The sequence below is a fragment of the Heterodontus francisci genome, chromosome 10 (assembly GCF_036365525.1).
Source record: "Heterodontus francisci isolate sHetFra1 chromosome 10, sHetFra1.hap1, whole genome shotgun sequence".
In the NCBI taxonomy this organism is placed as follows: domain Eukaryota; kingdom Metazoa; phylum Chordata; class Chondrichthyes; order Heterodontiformes; family Heterodontidae; genus Heterodontus; species Heterodontus francisci.
This window is the reverse complement of record NC_090380.1, coordinates 83,847,343-83,867,226: the sequence shown is the minus strand read 5'-3', so window position 1 is coordinate 83,867,226 and position 19,884 is coordinate 83,847,343. Positions and strand designations below refer to the sequence as shown.

Sequence of the window (19,884 nt, the reverse complement as noted above, 5' to 3'; positions counted from 1 at the left end):
GCAGATAATAATGTAATGCTTGACTTATCACAGAATCATAGAAAGTTTAAGGCCCATCGTGTCTGTGCTGACCAAAAACAATCCCACCTATCCTAATCCCACCTTCCAGCATTTGGTCTGTGGACCTGCACATTCCAGCACTTGAAGTGCATATCAAGACTCCTTTTGAATCAGCTGAGGGTCTCTGCCTCAACGACCCATTTAGACAGTGAGTTCCAGACCCCCATCACCCACTGGGTGAAAAGATATTTCCTTATCTTCTCTCTACTTTTTCTACCAATTGCTTTAAATCTATGCCCCCTAGTCACTGGCCTGTTCATTTCAATCAGATCACCCTTCAGCCTTCTCTGTTCCAAGGAGAACAACCCTTGCCTATCCAATCTTTCCTTATAGCTACATTTTTCCAGTCCTGGCAACATATTCATAAATCTCCTCTGTACCCCCTCCAGTGCAATTACATCCTTTCTGTAATGAGGTGACCAAAACTGCACACAGTACTCAAGTTACCTAATCAATGAGTTATACAGTTCCAGCATAACCTCCCTGCTCTTGTATTCTGTACCTTGGCTAATAAAGGAAAGGATTCCATATGCCTTCTTAACTCACTTATCAACCTGTCCTGCTACCTTCAGGGATTTGTGGGCATCCACTCCAAGGTCCCTTACTTCCTCTGCACTTCTTAATATTTTCCTATTAATCGTGTATTCCTTTGCCTTGTTTGACCTCCCAAATGCATCACCTCACATTTTTCCAAGTTGAATTCCATTTGTCACTTTTCTGCCCATCTGACCAGACCATCAATATCTTCCTGCAGCCGACAGCTATCTTCCTTGCTATCAACCACACAGCCAATCTTTGTGTCATCCGCAAACTTCTTGATCATGCCCCCTACATTTACATCCAAATCGTTAAAATGTACCACAAAAAGCAGGGGACCCAATACAGAGCCCTGCGGAACTCCACTGGAAACAGCCCTCCAGTCGCTAAAACACCCGTCAGCAATTACCCTTTGTTTCCTGCCACTGAGCCAATTTTGTATCCACTTTGCTGCATTGCCCTGGATCCCATGGGATTTTTTTTTTTTAACCAGTCTGCCATGTGGGACCTCATCAAAAGCCTTGCTAAAATCCATGTAGACCACATCAACTGCACTACCCTCATCTATCTTCCTTGTTACTTCTTCACAAAATTTGATCAAGTTGGTCAAACAAGATCTTCCCTTAACAAATCCATGCTGACTATCCTTGATTAACCTGTGCCTTTCTAAGTGACAGTTCATCCTGTCTCACAGAATAGATTCCAATAATTCGCCCACTACTGAGGTTAGACTGACTGGCCTGTAATTATTCGGTCTATCCTTTGCTCCCTTTTTAAACAGAGGTGCAACGTTAGCAGTTCTCCAATCGTCCGGCATCACACCTGTATCCAGTGAGGACTGGAAAATGATGGTCAGACCTTCTGCTATTTCCTCTATTGCTTCTTTTAACAGCCTAGGGTACATTTCATCTGGCCCTGGTGATTTATCAACTTTCAAGGATTCTAATCCCATTAGTACTTCCCCTCTCCCTATATTTATCACATCCAATACTTCACACTCCTCCTCCTAACCACAATATCTATATCGTCCCCCTCCTTCATGAAGACAGACACAAAGTATTCATTAAGAACCATACCAACATCTTCAGCCCCTACGCATAGGTTACCTTTTTGGCCTTTTATGGGCCTTACTCTCTCCTTAGTTATCCTCTTACTTACTCTTAATGTTTTGACAAAACTTCTTTGAGTTCACCTTGATTTTGCTTGCCAATACTTTTGCATGCCCTCTCTTTGCTTTCCTAATTTCCTTTTTGATTTCACCCCTCTATTTTCTATACTCTTGGCTTTCGATAGTATTGGGTTCTCTGTATCGGACATAAGCTTTCCTTTTGTGCCTTTTCTAACCCTGTAGGCTGCTTGACGTACATATGCAGTACTTCATTCTGTCTCAGAAATATTAAAATGGTCTCAAATTTTAAAGCCTTTTTCAGAATCATTTAACTGAGAATTGGATAAAAATTATGTGGGTGCTTCTTTGTCCACAGAATTGTGTCTTACCACCATGATGAGAAAATTAGAGGTTGCAGTAAGTGAAACTGCAGGATAGGGAAAACTAGCGTAGTTATATTCCTTCCAGCCAGGTTACTGATACTGCACCTCAAAAGTCCTCTCACAGTAATCGTATGAGCACGTTATTAATCAACTTGATGTTTCAAGCAGAAAAAGTGTGGTCCACAAACTTAAAATACTTGATAAATTGTAATTGCTTTTAACACCTGAATTACACATCAACTTACACATTGTTTGGTACTGATTTATTATATGTTAATCAAGATTTGCTTTACTGCATGGCCACTTTTCCCTGCCAGAGTTGTATACTGGGGGCTACCTTGAAGCTAAGTTGTGTATTTTTGATCTTGTCAGTGGCTGAAGGAAGTGGGAGCAATGCATTACATGTCCAATTTGGGATAACTAATCAGACTTCAGAGGAAGGACTTTCATGTTCCTACCAATATGAAATTGTACACATTAACGTGAACAGGGTTGTTACGAACAGGTGAGAAAGAGGTCGCGGGGTCCCTTTCTGCCTTAACCTGGTCTTACTGTAACAGGGTTCTATTTTTAAACACACTGTGTTTTAGCTCCCCCTTGGTGAATCCTTTTTCGCTGCTTTCCAATTATAAGGCAAAGAAATGATGGGCGGAGCAGTGGCAGATGGAATTTAATCCTGAGAAGTGTGAGGTGATGCAATTTGGGAGGACTAACAAGGCAAGGGATTTTACAATGGATGGTAGGACACTTGGGAGTACAGAGGGTCAAAGGGACCTTGGGGTGCTTCTCTATAGATCACTGAAGGCAGAAGCACAGGTAGATAATGTGGTTAGGAAGGCATACGGGATACTTGCCTTTATTAGCCGAGGCATAGAATATAAGAGCAGGGAGGTTATGTTAGAGCTGTATAAAACGCTGGTTCGGCCACAGCTGGAGTACTGTGTACAGTTCTGGTCACCACACTATAGGAAGGATGTGATTGCACTGGAGAGGGTGCAGAGGAGATTGACCAGGATGTTGCCTGGGCTGGAGCATTTCAGCTATGATGAGAGACTGAATAGGCAAGGGTTGTTTTCCTTGGAGCGGAGAAGACTGAAGGCGGACCTGATTGAGGTATACCAAATTATGAGGGGCATTGATAGGATAGATGGGAAGAAACTTTTTCCCTTCGCAGAGGTGTCAATAACCAAGGGGCATAAATTTAAGGTAAGGGGCCGGAGGTTTAGAGGGGAGTTGTGGAAAAATCTTTTCACCCAGGGTGTCAATAACCAGGGGGCATAAATTTAAGGTAAGGGGCCGGAGGTTTAGAGGGGAGTTGTGGAAAAATCTTTTCACCCAGAGGGTGGTTGGAACCTGGAACACACTGTGTTAAGAGCTGGTAGAGGCAGGAACCCTCACAACATTTAAGAAGTATTTAGATAAGCACTTGAAATGCCATAGCATATAAGGCTACAGGCCAAGTGCGGGAAAATGGGATTAGATTGGATGGGTGCTTGATGGTCGGTGCAGACGCGTTGGGCCGAAGGGCCTGTTTCTGTGCTATATGACTCTAAGGGCTGAATTTTACGCCATCCCAGCAGATCGGATGGTGGCGTGGGGGCGGCGTAAAATTGAGCAGCAGGCTCCGGGAGGCCTAACCGCCCCACTTCCGCCTCCGGACAAGTTTACTACGGCGTCAGGCGAGGGGTGGGAAACGGCCCGCCCGCCCGCCTAAAGCCAATCAAGGGGTGCTGGGTGGGGGGTGGTGTGGGTGGGTGGGGTTGTGGGTGGTCGGTGGTGCCATGGCAATCAGGTGGAGGGTGCTCATTTGAGGGCTGCCCCTCCCCTCCCCCCAAACGACCACTCCAGCCTCACCAAGGAAGGATCGATCCCCCTGCTGAGGTGAGCCCCTACTTACCTTCCCTCCTCGGATCCATGGTATCAGTTGGGCTGCAGTCCCAGCAGTGGCCATTGCTCCCGCTGGCGCTGCTGGGACTAAGAGCTGCTGGCCTGCTGATTGGCCGACAGCTCACTGAGGTGGGACCTGCTCCCTCATGTGGGTGGAAGTCCCGCCTCGGGACAATTAAAGCCCGGGGACTTGTAAACTGCGGGCCAGATCCCCAGGCTAGGCGGACATGGGTTCGCCACCGACTTTCACGCCGGTGGTGAATTCTCGACCGCCTAAGGTAAAATCCAGACCTGGACTCTAAATGAGCACAAGCCGGCTTTCTTAAGTTTAAAGAAGAAAGATTCAAATTTATTAAAACTTAAACTCTAATTCAGTTAGCGCCTACAGATACACGATGTGCCCACGCTAGCATGCATATGCTATACACACATGCAGATAGGGACAACAAAGTGCAGAAGAAAAAACAAAGTGGAAAAGTTTGAGGCAATCTCTGAGGAGGGTTTTTTATTTCTGTGGTTTGAGCTTGCTGCAGAGTCCTTGATTGAAGATATGTTCTTGCTTTTCGTTGGGGCCCAGTATTCTTCTTAAACCTTGTTCACTGTAGGAGACTTTTCTCTCTTGGGGTTCACATGTCTTCAGTGGGTTTTGGGAGTTCTGTGAGAAAGAGATGGGAGCAGACAGGAGAAGCTCTTTTCACTCCAGGAGCCAAGAGCTTTCTGTCAGTTCAAACACTGTTTCTACAATTTAAAACTGCCCAAGTTGGCCAGCAGGGTAGTCACGTGACTGATATAACCACTTCTGGCTTTGTGTATTGGATGGGTCAGGGAATGTTCCTTTGTCTCAAGCAGTGTCTGTTAATATGCAAAAATGTCCTTCCAGCCAGGGACTTGACAACCCCTTATATCAGGCCTTCTCTTCTTCCCAGCAGCAATTTGAAATTTAATGTCCATGTGGCAAAATTAATATGCCTCATTCTTGGGTGGGGGGGGGCCTGCATGATAGGGTTGACAAATTGAATGGCCTGTCCTTAATCTATACCTTGTTATTTAATTAAAAGTGAATTTGCATTCGCCATTCTGCACCTTACAAAGAAGAAATCCCTGCACACTGGGTGAACTTAATGTGTTTTGTGTCACCCCTCCCGATCCCAGCTCCAAAATGTGATGTTTGAAACAATAATAAGATGCATTTTGAACTTGGATTCTTGGTGATGTCACAGCTTGGTTTGAGTGAAATGTGTTCACCCCTCAACTATTCGTTACCTTTCCATCTCTTCACCTCTCCCAAGTAACAATTATACCTCTCCCCAACAGATCTTCAGTACTTTCCATGCCAACTATTCACTATGCCCATAATCCTCACTTACTCAACTACCTTAACTAGTTTCAGATCGCTCTCAAAATAATTAAAAACCAATAACCCCTTCCACAAACCATATTATCTCACTTGCCATAAGAAGTGCTACAACAGATCTGCTTTCATATGAAGCAGCTCATTTCCCAACATTGACTACATTGGTTGTGAAGCGATTTGTGACATGCTGAGGGTATAAAAAGTACTATATGAATGCAACGTATTTCTTTCTTTATATCTTCTGACTGTCCATATGCATTAGTCAATCCTCCTTACTGTTTCACATGGGGAGTCAAAACTAAATCTGGTCTTCAAATGAGGTAAGGTTAGAGGACAGAGATAATTGGACCAAGGTGCAGAGATACAATTCAGTCCCCATTTTAAAAATCATGCATTCCTGATTTGAAATAATACTTGAACTTTATATTTGGCCTGACTTTTCTGTGTGCTGTTCATTAGAATTGTACTTACCATAGACTTTCTATGGGCATTTGCACAGCACATTTCCTGTTAATCAACCATCCAAAAAGTGCAGCACCCTCTGCAGGGCATCTGAGACTTGTGTGAACTAGGCAAACAACTGCGTATCTCCTTATCCAATCAGATTGAAGAACCATTAACAATCAACTCAGTCTGAACCAGGAAGTGTCAGTGAAAAAATTTAATTCAAGTCAAATCAGGTACATAAATTGAAGTAAAGAGAGGGGAAGAAAGATTAGTTTAGGAGAGAGATAGATAAGAGATAGAAAGAAAAAGGTTAAAAAATTAAATCTTTTTTTAAAAATCTGCAACAATAATTAAGAGCTGAAGGAATAAGACTGCACCCTTGTAAAAAGTTAATTTTCAGTGCCAGAGAGGTTGTTTGTCAGTAATTAAGACTTGTCATACTGTTAAAAGGTTACTGATACTGGACCATGAAGCTTGCATTTACTGAAGAAAAAAAATTCTAAACATTGGAAAAAGCTAAAAAAAAATTTAAAACATCGCAAAACAAAAAACGTATACAAAAAAAAGGAAACCTTTAAGCTTATGAAACGAAGTCACTGCCAGATCTGGCATAAGTGATGCTAGTCCTAGACTTAATGGGAAAATACCAACAAAAAAAATTGTAAAATGAAAAGTTTTCTAGGCCGGGGTAGGTGTTTTATGCACTGAAATGTTTGGTGCATTTTTTTTCTTTAAAGTTTTGTAATCCATAGATTAGATTAGTAGACAAGCCCGAACATATTTTGGCGAATTTATTTGGTATCTACAAGGTAAGTACAGTGAATTCACGCCGCTCAGTACATTTGATCAGGGAAACAAACGACACGATGCTGTTTTTGGGAAGCTTTTGAAGGAGCATGGCACCTCTGACAACAACTTCCGGATTTCTGCGTCTAAGTGTGTATGCGTGGTCACCGGAAGTTACTGTTTGATTTGCACATAAAGAAACAGTGAATGCTATTAGCCTCACTTTTATTTTTACAAGAAAATCTACCCATTAGTATTGATAGTTTACATAATCCATTTCTATTTTAAATGTCGACATATAAATTGATACTGTAAATTTTGACCCTAAAGTGTGACAATAATAATATAACATAAGAAATAGAAGCAGGAGTAGACCGTATGGTCCATGGAGCCTGCTCCACCATTCAGTAATGTCATGACTGATCTTGGGCTTAAACTCCACATTGCCGCCTGCTCTCCATATCTCTTGATGACCAAAAATCTGTCTTTTCAGCCTTACATATATTCAATGATGGAGCATCCACAACCCTCTGCAATAGAGAATTCCAAATATTCACAACCCTTTGAAGAAATTTCTCCTCATCTCAGTCCTAAACGATCGGCCCCTTATCCTGAAACTCAGTCCCCTTGTTCTAAATTCCCCAGCCAGTGGAAACGACATCTCAGTATCTACCCTGTCAAGCCCCTTCAGAATGTTGAATGTTTCTATGAGATCACCTCTCATTCTTCTAAATTCCAGAAAATATAGACACAATTTACTCAGCCTCACATCATAGGACAACCCTCTCATCCCTTGAACCTATCTAGTGAATCTTTGCTGTGTTACCTCCAATATAATTATATTCTTCCTGAAATATAGGGACCAGAATTGCACACAATATTCCAGGTGTGGTCTCACAAAATCTCCGTACAATTGTAGCAAGACTTTTTTATTCCTGTACTCCAATCCCCTACAATAAAGACCAACATGCCATTTGCTTTCCTAATTGCTTGCTGTATCTGCATGCTAACTTTTTGTGTTCCTTTTACGAGTACACCCAAGTCTCTCTGAACATCAACATTTACAAGTTTCACGCCTTTTAAAAAAAATTTTGTCTTTCTCTTCTTGCAACCAAAGTTCACCTCACACTTCCCCATATTATACTCCATCTGCCACCTTGTTGCCCATTCACTTAATCTGTCTATATCGCATTGTAGCCTCTTTGTGTCTTCCTCACAGCTGATATTCCCACTTAGCTCGCAGCAAACTTTAGATACATTATTCTCTGTCTCTCCATCTAAGTCGTGTCCAGAGGAAGTATGACCTTGTAGGCCAAATGCATACAAACATAAGATTTTAAGATACTAATATACTGAAAAAATATTTGCCTACTAGCAATTCAAAATGTCTTTTCCTCTAAAGAACTTGAATTATCCACTAATTCGTATTATGAAACAGGACCTCAAAAATAGACTAAATTTCAAGAATAGACAATTGGAGCCAGACTTCCAAAAAAAAACCAGCAAGTGTAAAAACTAGCAAGCAACAGGAATCTTTTAAAAATAATGTGTAGAACCAGACTTTTAAAAAAGGACTTTAAAATAATGCATACTGGGAAATTAAAAAGATTTCCAGTACCAAATGGGAAACTAGACTGTGACAAAAATGAAACAATTTTATCAATGTATCATAGTACAATTTTTTAATCTTTCCATCACACTATATATGGGGTTAAATCCCAGCTTTACTCTCAGAAAATGGTCAACCTTGTTTTGATCCAGTATCTGCGGAATATAGATGTTTTATTTGTGATTGGTATGCATAAAACTGCATAGATACTTTCTCTAGTAAAGTGGTGTAAGGAGGATTGTAAAGTGTTCATTAGTCGATTAAGCTAAGTCAGAAAGCAAGGAAACTAGTATATTGGAGCAAAAATTTGATTGTCATGCAGACGGGGCAGGGGTTTGACAATTTTTCCACAGAAAGAATTTCAAAATGAGGGATGTTTAAATCCTGTGATGAAAATTAAGTAATTTGAAACAGATTTAAAACCCTCCTTTCAGTAGCTGAGACAAAAAGGGTATTGATAAGCCAACTATCCTTACTGTGTTCCATAGTAACCGGGGGAAATAACTAATTCATTGTGTTGCTTCAGAGAAATAGAAGACTATCTGCCTCAAGTATACTCTTCGGAATGAGTTTGGTTGACAAGCCTATTGGATGAAACCCTGAACAGAGAAAAGATTTGAGGGAGGAATACCTGTCCTACTTCCTTGGAACACAGGAAGAAAAAGCATAACAGGATACATGTAAAGTCAGTTCTGTTAGATCTTGGATGGGAGTCTAGCCCAGCGAGAATTTAATCCCAGCAATTCATGGTTCCAGCCAAAGGCTCTGTTTCAGACAGTTGTTATTAGAATGTTTGCAGTTTCTAACTATTAACCGTTAATGTTTGGAATTCTCTTCCCAGAGAGCAGTGGAGGCTGGGTCATTGAATATATTCAAGGCTGCGTTAGACAAATTTTTGATCTACAAGGGAATCGAGGGTTATGGGGGGCAGGCAGGAAGTAGGAATTAAGGTCACAATCAGATCAGCCATGATCTTATTGAACAGTGGAGCAGGCCCGAGGGGCCGAACGGCCTATTCCTCCTATTTCTTATGATCTTATGATCTTAACATAACCCAGGTAACAATCAGAGGCTAAAGCTGTTCTAACTGACAACATGATAGAGGTGATAATTAGAGGCCATTTCAAAATTTACTTTTTTTGAAAAATTAACTTAAATTGTGATGAAAATCACTCCATCTTTCAGCTTAATGCACCTCACGTGTCAGCTGTGGCTCAGTTGGTAGCATTCTCGCCTCTGAATCACAAGATTCTGGGTTTAAGTCCTACTCCAGTGCAGTACTGAGGGAGTGCTGCACTGTCGGAGATGCCATCATGTGGAGGAGATGTTAAACTGAGGCCCCACATGTCTTCTCAGGTGGATGTAAATGATCCCATAACACTATTTCAAAGAACTTCAGGGGAGGTATCCCTGGTGTCCTGGCCAATATTTATCCCTCAATCAGCATCACAAAAAAAGATTATCTTGTCCTTATCACTGCTGTTTGTGGGAGTTTGTTGTGTGCAAATTGGCTGCTGCGTTTCCTACATTACAACAGTGACTACACATCAAAAGTACTTCATTAGCTGTAAAGCACTTTGAAATGTCCGGTAGTTGTGAAAAGTGCTGTATAAAATGCAAGTCTTCCTTCTGAAATTTAGAGATCACAAAACAAAAGCTGCAAACATGTGTAATCAGTAGTCTGTCTTTTACTCACACATACTCTTTTTTAAAAAGTACGCTGCCTGTCTGTTTAAAAAAAGTGGAATAAAGTTTTTGAGATATGACTCAGCTGTTTAAAATAATTGAGCAGAAGTTGCTAAAAGCGAAAGAAAAAAAACACGAGTGGTTCAATAGCTGAACGGTGCAACTTGCGAAATTGAGTTCCTGGCATATTGGAATTAGTTTCAGCAAAGGCAAGCCAGGCAAAATGGCCTCCATCTGTGATCATTAGAAATTCAGGTGTGCCCATTTTGCCCAGTCAACTCTCCTTGGAAGAATTATTTATTTCAGTCAGTCACTAATTTTTACCCTATGGGTATATAAGTATTTGAAAATTGTGGTATGCCAAATGTGCCCTAGGCACAACAGTGTTAAATATATTTAGATGGATACTTCAGAATTCTCAAGGGATTTTCATGGGGACTTCTTATGTACTTTATTTTTCTTTTTTTAAAAGAAGCAAAAAATCAGTAGATGACCAGAATGAGGAAATTGTGAAACTAAAAAAGGAATTGCAAAGTGAACAGTAAGTACTGTAGTTTATAACCTTTTAAAGCATTTAATTTTTGAACATTGTTGATAATTCTCCTGCAATGAAAGTAGATGTGTCTGAATTAATGCAGTGATCTGGAGTAAATCTATGCTCTAGACGCAGCTGGTTGAAGTTTCAAAGTTCAAGAACCAGAGAAGAAAGAACATAAGTTAGATTGAGAGTGGAAATAGACTGCCTGTTCTGTGGTGATTGATAGTGTCATTTGTTATTCTCCATTCCTCACTTTGAATCTGTGCACTTAGGCAGGGCAACTAAACAAAAAATTTAGAGAGCTGCATTTTCTCCATAGCTGAGCTGTATGCAGCTCACAAGTCACAAGTTGTCCCATCCCTGCTCTAGACTAACAGTCCTAAAAGAATAAACGGAACATTTCATTGACAATACTAGGTATTACCAATTGTCACTAGTGTAAAAGACTTGTATAACCTATTCACCATTGGCAGCCGTGCCTTCAGCTGCCAAGGTCCGAAACTCTGGAATTCCCTCCCTAAAGCCCTCTACCCCACTTTCCTTCTCTAAGACACTCATTAAAACCCACTTCTTTGACCAAGCTTTTGGTTTGTGCCCCAATACTTCCTGATGTGAAATAAAAGCAAGAAATGCTGGAAATACTCAGCAGGTCTGGCAGCATCTGTGGAGAGAGAAACAGAGTTAACGTTTCTGGTCAGTGACCCTTCATCAGAACCCTTCATTACCTCCTTATGTGGCTAAGTGCCAATTTTGTTTGATAGCACTGCTGCTGAAGCGCCTTGCAATATTTTACTACGTCAAAGGCGCTATATAAATAGATGATATTGTCCTGAAGTAACAGTGGAATGCATCATTATTCATCTGAAGTTGAGCTATAGATTGCATAACGTACATCTGATAGGAGGCGAGCTCAAATATAAATATGTGTCAATAAACTATAATGTAAATCCTAAAAAGGGAAACTATTTGTTCAAAGTGTTTCCCCAATCTCCACACAATTATAATTAAAAATGCACATGCCACTGCCTAAATATGCAGTATATCCAGCCAGTAGCTTGTTTTGCCAGAACCAGGCAACTTTGTATAGGCTGTCAGACTGATCTAAAGTCACAGACCCTGTTAAAATGAATTGAATTTCCTGAAACAGGTGGTTCCTTCCTCTAGGTGACATTATTAGAAAAGACTAGAAAGAAGGAGATCCAACATGGCAGATGGGAAATGTGAAATTTTTAAGCTGTTATCCCTCAGATGTATCATCACTTTCGGGAAATGGGCCAGATTTTCTGACCTTTGGTATTAGCAGAACATATATGACTATATGTCTATGTTCACTATATTCAGTTTATGTTTTTACAACAATGCCCCAGCACAGAGCCTTGTTTGCCAGGGGTGCAAATCAGAGAATCCGGTGCAGAATTTGATTCATGATGCTCCCAATTTTCCTGTCATCTAATCAATTTACCCTTGTATTTCTAACTAATGACAGATTATGTTTATACAAAATTCATATCTTTTAAGCTCTCCTTAAAAGCCTGACCCTCTGCTATCTATTTTCCTAAGATATCAATGACGGTGATTGTGTGTTGCCACACAATTGGTAGAAATAAAAAGACTGTGTGCTATTAAAACATAGTTCAATCATTTTACTTCTTAAAAAGTACTTATCAAGGATGATTTAAAATATGCCACTTTGCAGTAATATTTTACAGTGGTGTTCATGCGGCTTCCTAGCTGTCTGATTGTTTGTAAATTAAACTACTCTTATGGATGAAACTTCAATATAACTTAATACTAGATTGATCTTTGGACTGTACAAAGAACCTCTGAATAAATAACAAGATAGGGAAACTGTTACACTGCAGTCCAATAGATCCATTTAACCTGCCATGTCCCTTGTGGCATCTGCTTTTGACAAGTGCAGTATTTGAGCTGCTGACATTCAGTTTGGTACAATAATCCACTTATCGCTTTGCAGTACGCAATATTTTAAGTCCTCTTGACATTTTCGCAGAGAACAATGGCGCCATGAAAAGCTACAGCTGGAGGAAGAGCTTGCAATTGCACAACAAACTGAAACAGAGAATACAAGGAAAGCAATTAGTCAGGAGGTGAGAAATCTGGACAGGCTTACAGAGATTGGTTGATGGGTACTTACTGATACTTAGATGTTAATTTTTAATGCTACATCAGTCTGCATTTCAACTTGTCAAGTATGTAACAGAAGATCAGATGATGTAGTATTATGACTTGAAGCCCAAATTTTGTTTCAATTTCTTGAAATTTAATCTAGAAATATGTGGCAGTTGATGTGGTAGTTTGTTTGTAAATTTGTTGAGCATTATGAACAATACATTAGCTATTCTATCAATAAGTTATGTTTATGGGCAGTTTTTCTTCTGCATTCTGTTGCATGCAACAAAACTTAACTGCTTTGCATTATTCCAAAAAAGTCAAGAAAAAATTTCAGTTTGTTTTAGTACGGAAAGGTTTTTTTTATTCGTTCATGGACTGTCGGCATTGCTGGTTAGACCAGCATATATTGCCCACCCCAAATTGCCCTTGAGAAGGTGGTGGTGAGTTGCTTTCTTGAACCACTGCAGTACATGTGGGGTAGGTACACCAACAGTGCTGTCATGACCCACAGTGCTGTGCCTTCATATTCACAGAAGTAGTGCCCTGTGATTTCTTCCCATGTTCACTCGGTAAAGCATCATGTTGGATGGGACTGATCCATACAGATTAAGAGATCTCTCAGTGTGATCCCTGATCTGTTCTGAGGTTACCACAGTGGTCGTGGAAATGTAACTCTTGGATTCAGCATTCCTAAGGACTGAGAAGAAAATTATAAGTCAAAATTCTCATTCCTAGTCAAACTTTAACCAATGTAATTTACTGCTGAAAGGTCTGCGTGTTGAAGGGTCTTAAAAGAAGTGGCTAGTTATTTTTTATTCGTTTATGGGATGTGGGTGTCACTAGCTAGGTCAGCATTTATTGCCCATTCCTAATTATCCTTGAGAAGATTATGCTGAGCTGCCTTCTTGAACTGCTGCAGTCCTTGGGGTGTAGGTACACCCAGAGTGCTGTTAGGAAGTAAGTCCAGGAGTTTGACCCAGTGACATTGAAGGAACGGTGATATAGTTCCAAGTCAGGATGGTGTGTGGCTTGGAAGGGAACTTGCAGGTGGTGGTGTTCCCGTGCATCTGCCGCCCTTGTCCTTCTAGGTGGTAGAGGTCACAGGTTTGGAAGGTGCTGTCGATGGAGTCTTGGTGAGTTGCTGCAGTGCATCTTGTAGATGGTACACACTGCTGCCACTGTGCATTGGTGGTGGAGGGAATGAATGTTGAAGGTGGTGGATGGGGTGACAGTCAAGCGGGCTGCTTTGTCCTGGATGTTGTCGAGCTTCTTGAGTGTTGTTGGTGCTGCACCCATTCGGGCAAGTGGAGAGTATTCCATCAGGTTCCTGACTTGTGCCTTGTCGATGGTGGACAGGCATTGCGGACTCAGGAGGTGAGTTACTCGCCGCAGAATTTCCAGCCTCTGACCACGGTAATTATGGGGCTCGTCCAGTTCAGTTTCTGGTCAGTAGTAACCTCAGGATGTTGATAGTGGGGGATTCAGCAATGGTAATTCCATTGAACATCAAGGGGAGATGATTAGATCATCTCTTGTTTAAGATGGTATTGCCTGGCACTGGCGTGAATGTTACTTGCCACTTATCAGCCCAAGCCTGGATGTTGTCCAGGACTTGCTGCATCTGGACACAGGCTGCTTCATTATCTGAGGAGTCGTCAATGGTGCCGAACATTGTGCAATCATCAGCGAACATCTCTACATCTAATCTTGTGATGGAAGGAAGGTCATTGATGAAGCAGCTGAAGGTGGTTGGTCCTAGGACACTAGCCTAGGAACTCCTGCAGCAATGTCCTATGACTGAGATGATTGACCTCCAACAGCCACAACCATCTTCCTTTGTGCTAGGTATAACTCCAACTGGTGGGATCATGAGATAGTTGAAGGGTTGCTTTTAATTTTCCAAAATTCCCTAGATTCAGGGAAGGTTGCATTAGATTGGAAAATAGCAAATGTAACTCCTTTATTCAAAAAGGGAGGGAGACAGAAAGCAGGAAACTACAGACCAGTTAGCTTAATATCTCTCACAGTGAATCTATTAGAAGCTTTTATTAAAGACGTTATAGAAGGGCACTTAGAAAAATTCAAGGTAATCAGGCAGCACTAACATGATTTTGTGAAAGGGAAATCATGTCTAACCATTTTATTGGAATTCTTTGAAGAAGTAACATGTGCTGTGGATGGACTGTAGATTTCCAGAAGGCAGAAGAAGCTCATGGTGTAGGGGTAACATATTGGCATGGGTAAAAGATTGGCTAGCTAACAGAAAACAGAGAGCAGGCATAAATGGGTCATTTTCTGGTTGGCAAGAGGTAACGAGTGGTGTGCCACAGGGATCAGTGCTGGGGCCTCAACTTTTGACAATTTACATAAATGACTTGGATGAAGGGACTTGTGATGGAAGGAAGGTATAGTTACTAAATATGCTGATGACACAAAGATAGGTCGGAAAGTAAGTTGTGAAGAGGACATAAAGCTAAAAAGGGGTATAGATTGGTTAAGTGAGTGGGCAAAGATCTGGCAAATGGCGTATAATGTGGGAAAATGTGAAATTGCCCATTTTGGCAGGAAGAATAAAAAAGAAGCATATTATCTAAGCGGTGAGCACTTGCAGAGCTCTGAGATGCAGAGGGATCTGGGTGTCCTGGTGCATGAATCGCAAAAGGTTAGTATGCAGGTACAGCAAGTAATTAGGAAAGCTAATAGAATGTTATAGTTTACTGCAAGGGGAATTGAATACAAAAGTAGGGAGGTTGTGCTCAGGTAAGAAAAGTTTAAAGTTTCTTTCAAATATAGTAAGTAGGTTTTATTTAGGATGTTCTGTAGTAACGAGGACCAGGGAAGAAGGGCCCTAGAGTAACTGATATTATTGGACATTAAGGTCTTCCAGAAGGTTTAATTTAATTTAAAGGGTTAACTCATGGCAGGAGAGCTCAAAGCCATGGTATGCTCCTGGTGCTTTATGTCGGAAGCCGGGAACATTTCCAGTGCCCGGGACCAGCATGTGTGCAGGAAGTGTGTCCAGCTGCAGCTCCTGGACCCCGTGTTTTGGAGCTGGAGCGGCAGCTGGGGACACTGTGGAGCATCCACGAGGTGGAGAGTATCATGGATAGAATGTATAGAGAGGTGGTCACACCGCAGGCTCAGACCCCACAGGCAGGAGGGGAATGGGTGACCACCAGGCAGAGCAAGAGGACTAGGCAGGCAGCGCAGGAATCTCCTGTGGCTATTCCCCTGCAAAACAGGTATACTGCTTTGGATACTGTTGGGGGGAATGGCCTGTCAGGGGCAAGCAGCAACAGCCCAAATCGTTGCACCACAGTTGGCTCTGCTGCACAGGGGAGGAGTAAAAAGTATGGGAATGCAATAGTTATATGGGATTGAATTGTAAGGGGAATAGATAGGCGTTTCTGATGCTGCAAAAGAGACTCCAGGATGGTATGTTGCCTCCTTGGTGCTATGGTCAAGGATGTCTCAGAGCGGTTACAGGACATTCTGAAGGGGGAGGGTGAACAGCCAGTGGTCGTGGTACACATTGGTACAAATGACATAGATTTTTAAAAAAAGGATGTGGTCCTAAAAGCAGAATATAGGGAGCTAGGAAGTAAGTTGAAAAGTAGGACCTCAAAGGTAGTGATCTCAGGATTACTAACAGTGCCGCGTGCTAGTCAGAGTAGAAATAGCAGGATATATTGGATGAATACGTGGCTGAAGAGATGGTGTGAGGAGTAGGGTTTTGGATTCCTGGGGCATTGGGACCGGTTTTGGGGGAGGTGGGACCAGTACAAACTGGACGGGTTACACCTGGGCAGGACTGGGACTGATGTCCCAGGGGGAGTATTTGCTAGAGTGGTTGGGGAGAGTTTAAACTAAAATGGCAGGGGGATGGGAACCTTTGCAAGAAGTCAGAGGAGGGGGGATTAAAGACAAGAACAAAAGACAGTAAGGGGAATAAGAAAAGTAATAGGCAGAGAAATCAAGGGCCAGAATCAAACAGGGCCACAGTGAAAAATATTGGGAAGAGGACAAGTAATGTTAAAAAGACAAGCCTTAAGGCTTTGTGCCTTAACGCGCGGAGCATTCACAATAAAGTGGATGAATTAATTGCGCAAATAGATGTAAACGGGTATGATATAGTCGGGATTACAGAGACATGGCTGCAAGGTGACCAGGGATGGGAAATGAACATCCAGGGATATTCAGTATTTAGGAAGGACAGACAAAAAGCAAAAGGCAGTGGAGTTGCATTGCTGGTTAAAGAGGAAATTAACGCAATAGTGAGGAAAGTTATTAGCTCTGACGATGTGGAATCTGTATGGGTAGAGCTGAGAAACACTAAGGGGCAAAAAATGTTAGTGGAACCAACTAGAGAACAGGCCATCCTAGACTGGGTATTGTGTCATGAGAAAGGAATAATTGACAATCTAGTGGTGCGAGACCCCTTTGGGGCGAGCGACCATAATGTGATAGAATTCTTCATCAAGATGGAGAGTGTCGTAGTTGATTCTGAGACAAGGGTCCTGAATCTTAGTCAAGGAAACTACGAAGATATGAGGCGCGAGTTGGCCATGACGGATTGGGAAACATTAATTAAAGGGATGACGGTGGATAGGCAATGGCAAACATTTAAAGAATGCATGGATGAACTGCAACAATTGTTTATCCCTGTCTGGCACAAAAGTAAAATGGGAAAGGTAGCCAAACCATGGCTTACAAGGGAAATTAGAGACAGCATTAGATCCAAGGAAAAGGCATATAAATTTGCCAGGTAAAACAACAGACCTGAGGATTGGGAGCAGTTTAGAATTCAGCAAAGGAGGACCAAGGGATTGATTAAGAGGGGGAAAATAGAGTACGAGAGCAAGCTTGCGGGGAACATAAAAACTAACTGTAAAAGTTTCTATAGGTATGTGAAGAGAAAAAGATTGGTGAAGACAAATGTAGGTCCCTGACGGTCAGAAACAGGGCAATTTATTATGGGGAATGAAGAAATGGCTGACCAACCAAATGCATACTTTGGTTCTGTCCCAAATATCGTACCAGAAATGTTGGGGAACACAGGGCTTAGTGAGAGAGAGGAACTGAAAGAAATTAGTATTAGTAGAGAAATGGTGTTGGGGACATTGATGGGATTGAAGGCTGATACATCCCCAGGGCCTGATGGTATGCATTCCAGAGTACTTAAGGAAGTGGCCCTAGAAACAGTGGATGCATTGGTGGTCATCTTCCAAGATTCTATAGACTCTGAAACAGTTCCTACAGATTGGAGGGTAGCTAATGTAACCCCACTATTTAAAAAGGGAGGTAGAGAGAAAGCAGGGAATTATAGACCAGTCAGCCCAACGTCGGTAGTGGGGAAAATTCTGGAGTCCGTTATCAAAGATTTTATAACAGAGCACTTAGAGAACAGTGGTGAAATCGGACAGAGTCAGCATGGATTTACGAAAGGGAAATCATGCTTGACAAATCTACTAGAATTCTTCAAGGATGTAACTAGTAGAGTTGATGAGGGGGAGCCAGTGGATGTGGTTTATTTGGACTTTCAGAAGGCTTTCGACAAAGTCCCACATAAGAGATTAGCATGTAAAATTAAAGGGCATGGGATTGGGGATAGTGTATTGCGATGGATCGAAAATTGGTTGGCGGACAGGAAACAAAGAGTAGGGATAAATGTGTATTTTTCTGAATGACTAGTCTGGTACTGCAAGGATCGGTGCTAGGACCCCAGCTATTCACAATATACATTAATGATTTAGATGAGGGAACTAAATGTAATATCTCCAAATTTGCAGATGACACAAAACTGGGTGGGAGGGTGAGTTGTGAGGAGGATGTAGAGAGGCTTCAGGGTGATTTGGACAAGTTGAGTGAGTGGACTAATGCATGGCAGATGCAGTTTAATGTGGATAATTGAGGTTATCCACTTTGGTAGCAAAAACAGGAAGACAGATTATTATCTGAATGGCTATAAACTGAGAGGGGAATATGCAGCAAGACCTGGGTGTTCTCGTACACCAGTCGCTGAAGGTAAGCATGCAAAAAAGGCAAATGGTATGTTGGCCTTCATAGCGAGAGGATTCAAGTATAGAAGCAGGGATGTCTTGCTGCAGGTATACAGGGCCTTGGTAAGGCCACACCTGGAATATTGTGTGCAGTTTTGGTCTCCTTATGTGAGGAAGGATGTTCTTGCTATAGAGGGAGTGCAGCGAAGGTTTACCAGACTGATTCCTGGGATGGCGGAACTGACGTATGAAGAGAGATTGAGTGGGTTAGGATTATATTCGCTGGAGTTCAGAAGAGTGAGGGGGGGATCAGATAGAAACCTATAAAATTCTAACAGGATTTGACAGGGTAGATGCAGGAAGGATGTTCCCGATGGTGGGGGAGTCCAGAACCAGGGGTCATAGTCTAAAGATACGGGGTAAACCTTTCAGGACTGAAATGAGGAGAAATTTCTTAACACAGAGAGTGATGAGCCTGTGGAATTCGCTACCACAGAAAGCAGTTGAGGCCAAAACATTGTATGTTTTCAAGAAGGAGTTAAATATAGCTCTTGGGTCTAAATGGATCAAAAGGTACGGGGCGAAAGCCGGAACAGACTACTGATTTGGATAAAAGCAAAATACTGCGGATGCTGGAAATCTGAAATAAAAACAAGAAATGCTGGAACCACTCAGCAGGTCTGGCAGCATCTGTGGAAAGAGAAGCAGAGTTAACGTTTCGGGTCAGTGACCCTTCTTCGGAACTGATTTGGATGATCAGCCATGATCATAATGAATGGCAGAGCAGGCTCGAAGGGCCAAATGGCCTACTCCTGCTCCTATTTTCTGTGTTTCTATGTGCTTCAGTTATGCAGGGCATTATTGAGACCACATCTGGAGTACTGTGTACATTATTGGTCTCCTTATTTAAGGAAGGATGTGACTGCGTTGGAAGCAGTGCAGAGAAGGTTTACTAGACTAATACCGGGAACAGGTATCAGGAAAGGTTGGACAGGCTAGGCTTGTATCCTCTGGAGTTCAGAAGAGTAAGAGGCAACTTGATTGAAACCTATAAGTCATAATTCACTCAGTTTTAACATAATTATGGAAAAGGACAGAGATAGAACAGGAGTTAGAGTTCTCAATTGGGGCAAGGCCAATTTTACTAAACTGAGGAGTGATTTAGCAAAAGTGGACTGGAAACAGCTACTTCAAGATAAATCAACGTCAGAACAGTGGGAGGCATTCAAAGGGGAGATTCAAGGGGTACAGGGTAAACATGTTCCCACAAAGAAAAAGGGTGATGCGGCCAAATCTAGAGCCCCATGGATGTCAAGGAGCCCATAGGATAAGATAAGATAGAAAAGGAAAGCTTATG

The 19,884-nt window shown here is 41.9% G+C and overlaps 1 protein-coding gene across 3 annotated transcripts in view; it reads left to right on the top strand.

Annotated features, from left to right (window-relative positions):
• The window catches only part of LOC137374581 (E3 ubiquitin-protein ligase DZIP3-like), a 200,254-nt gene that overhangs the window by 128,392 nt on the left and 51,978 nt on the right, over nt 1-19,884 (top strand). For all 3 annotated transcript variants that reach the window (XM_068040905.1, XM_068040904.1, XM_068040903.1), the window contains exons 17-18: nt 10,330-10,398; nt 12,407-12,503. In XM_068040905.1, the coding sequence (XP_067897006.1) occupies nt 10,330-10,398; nt 12,407-12,503 (166 nt within the window). The remainder of the gene's footprint in view (nt 1-10,329; nt 10,399-12,406; nt 12,504-19,884) is intronic.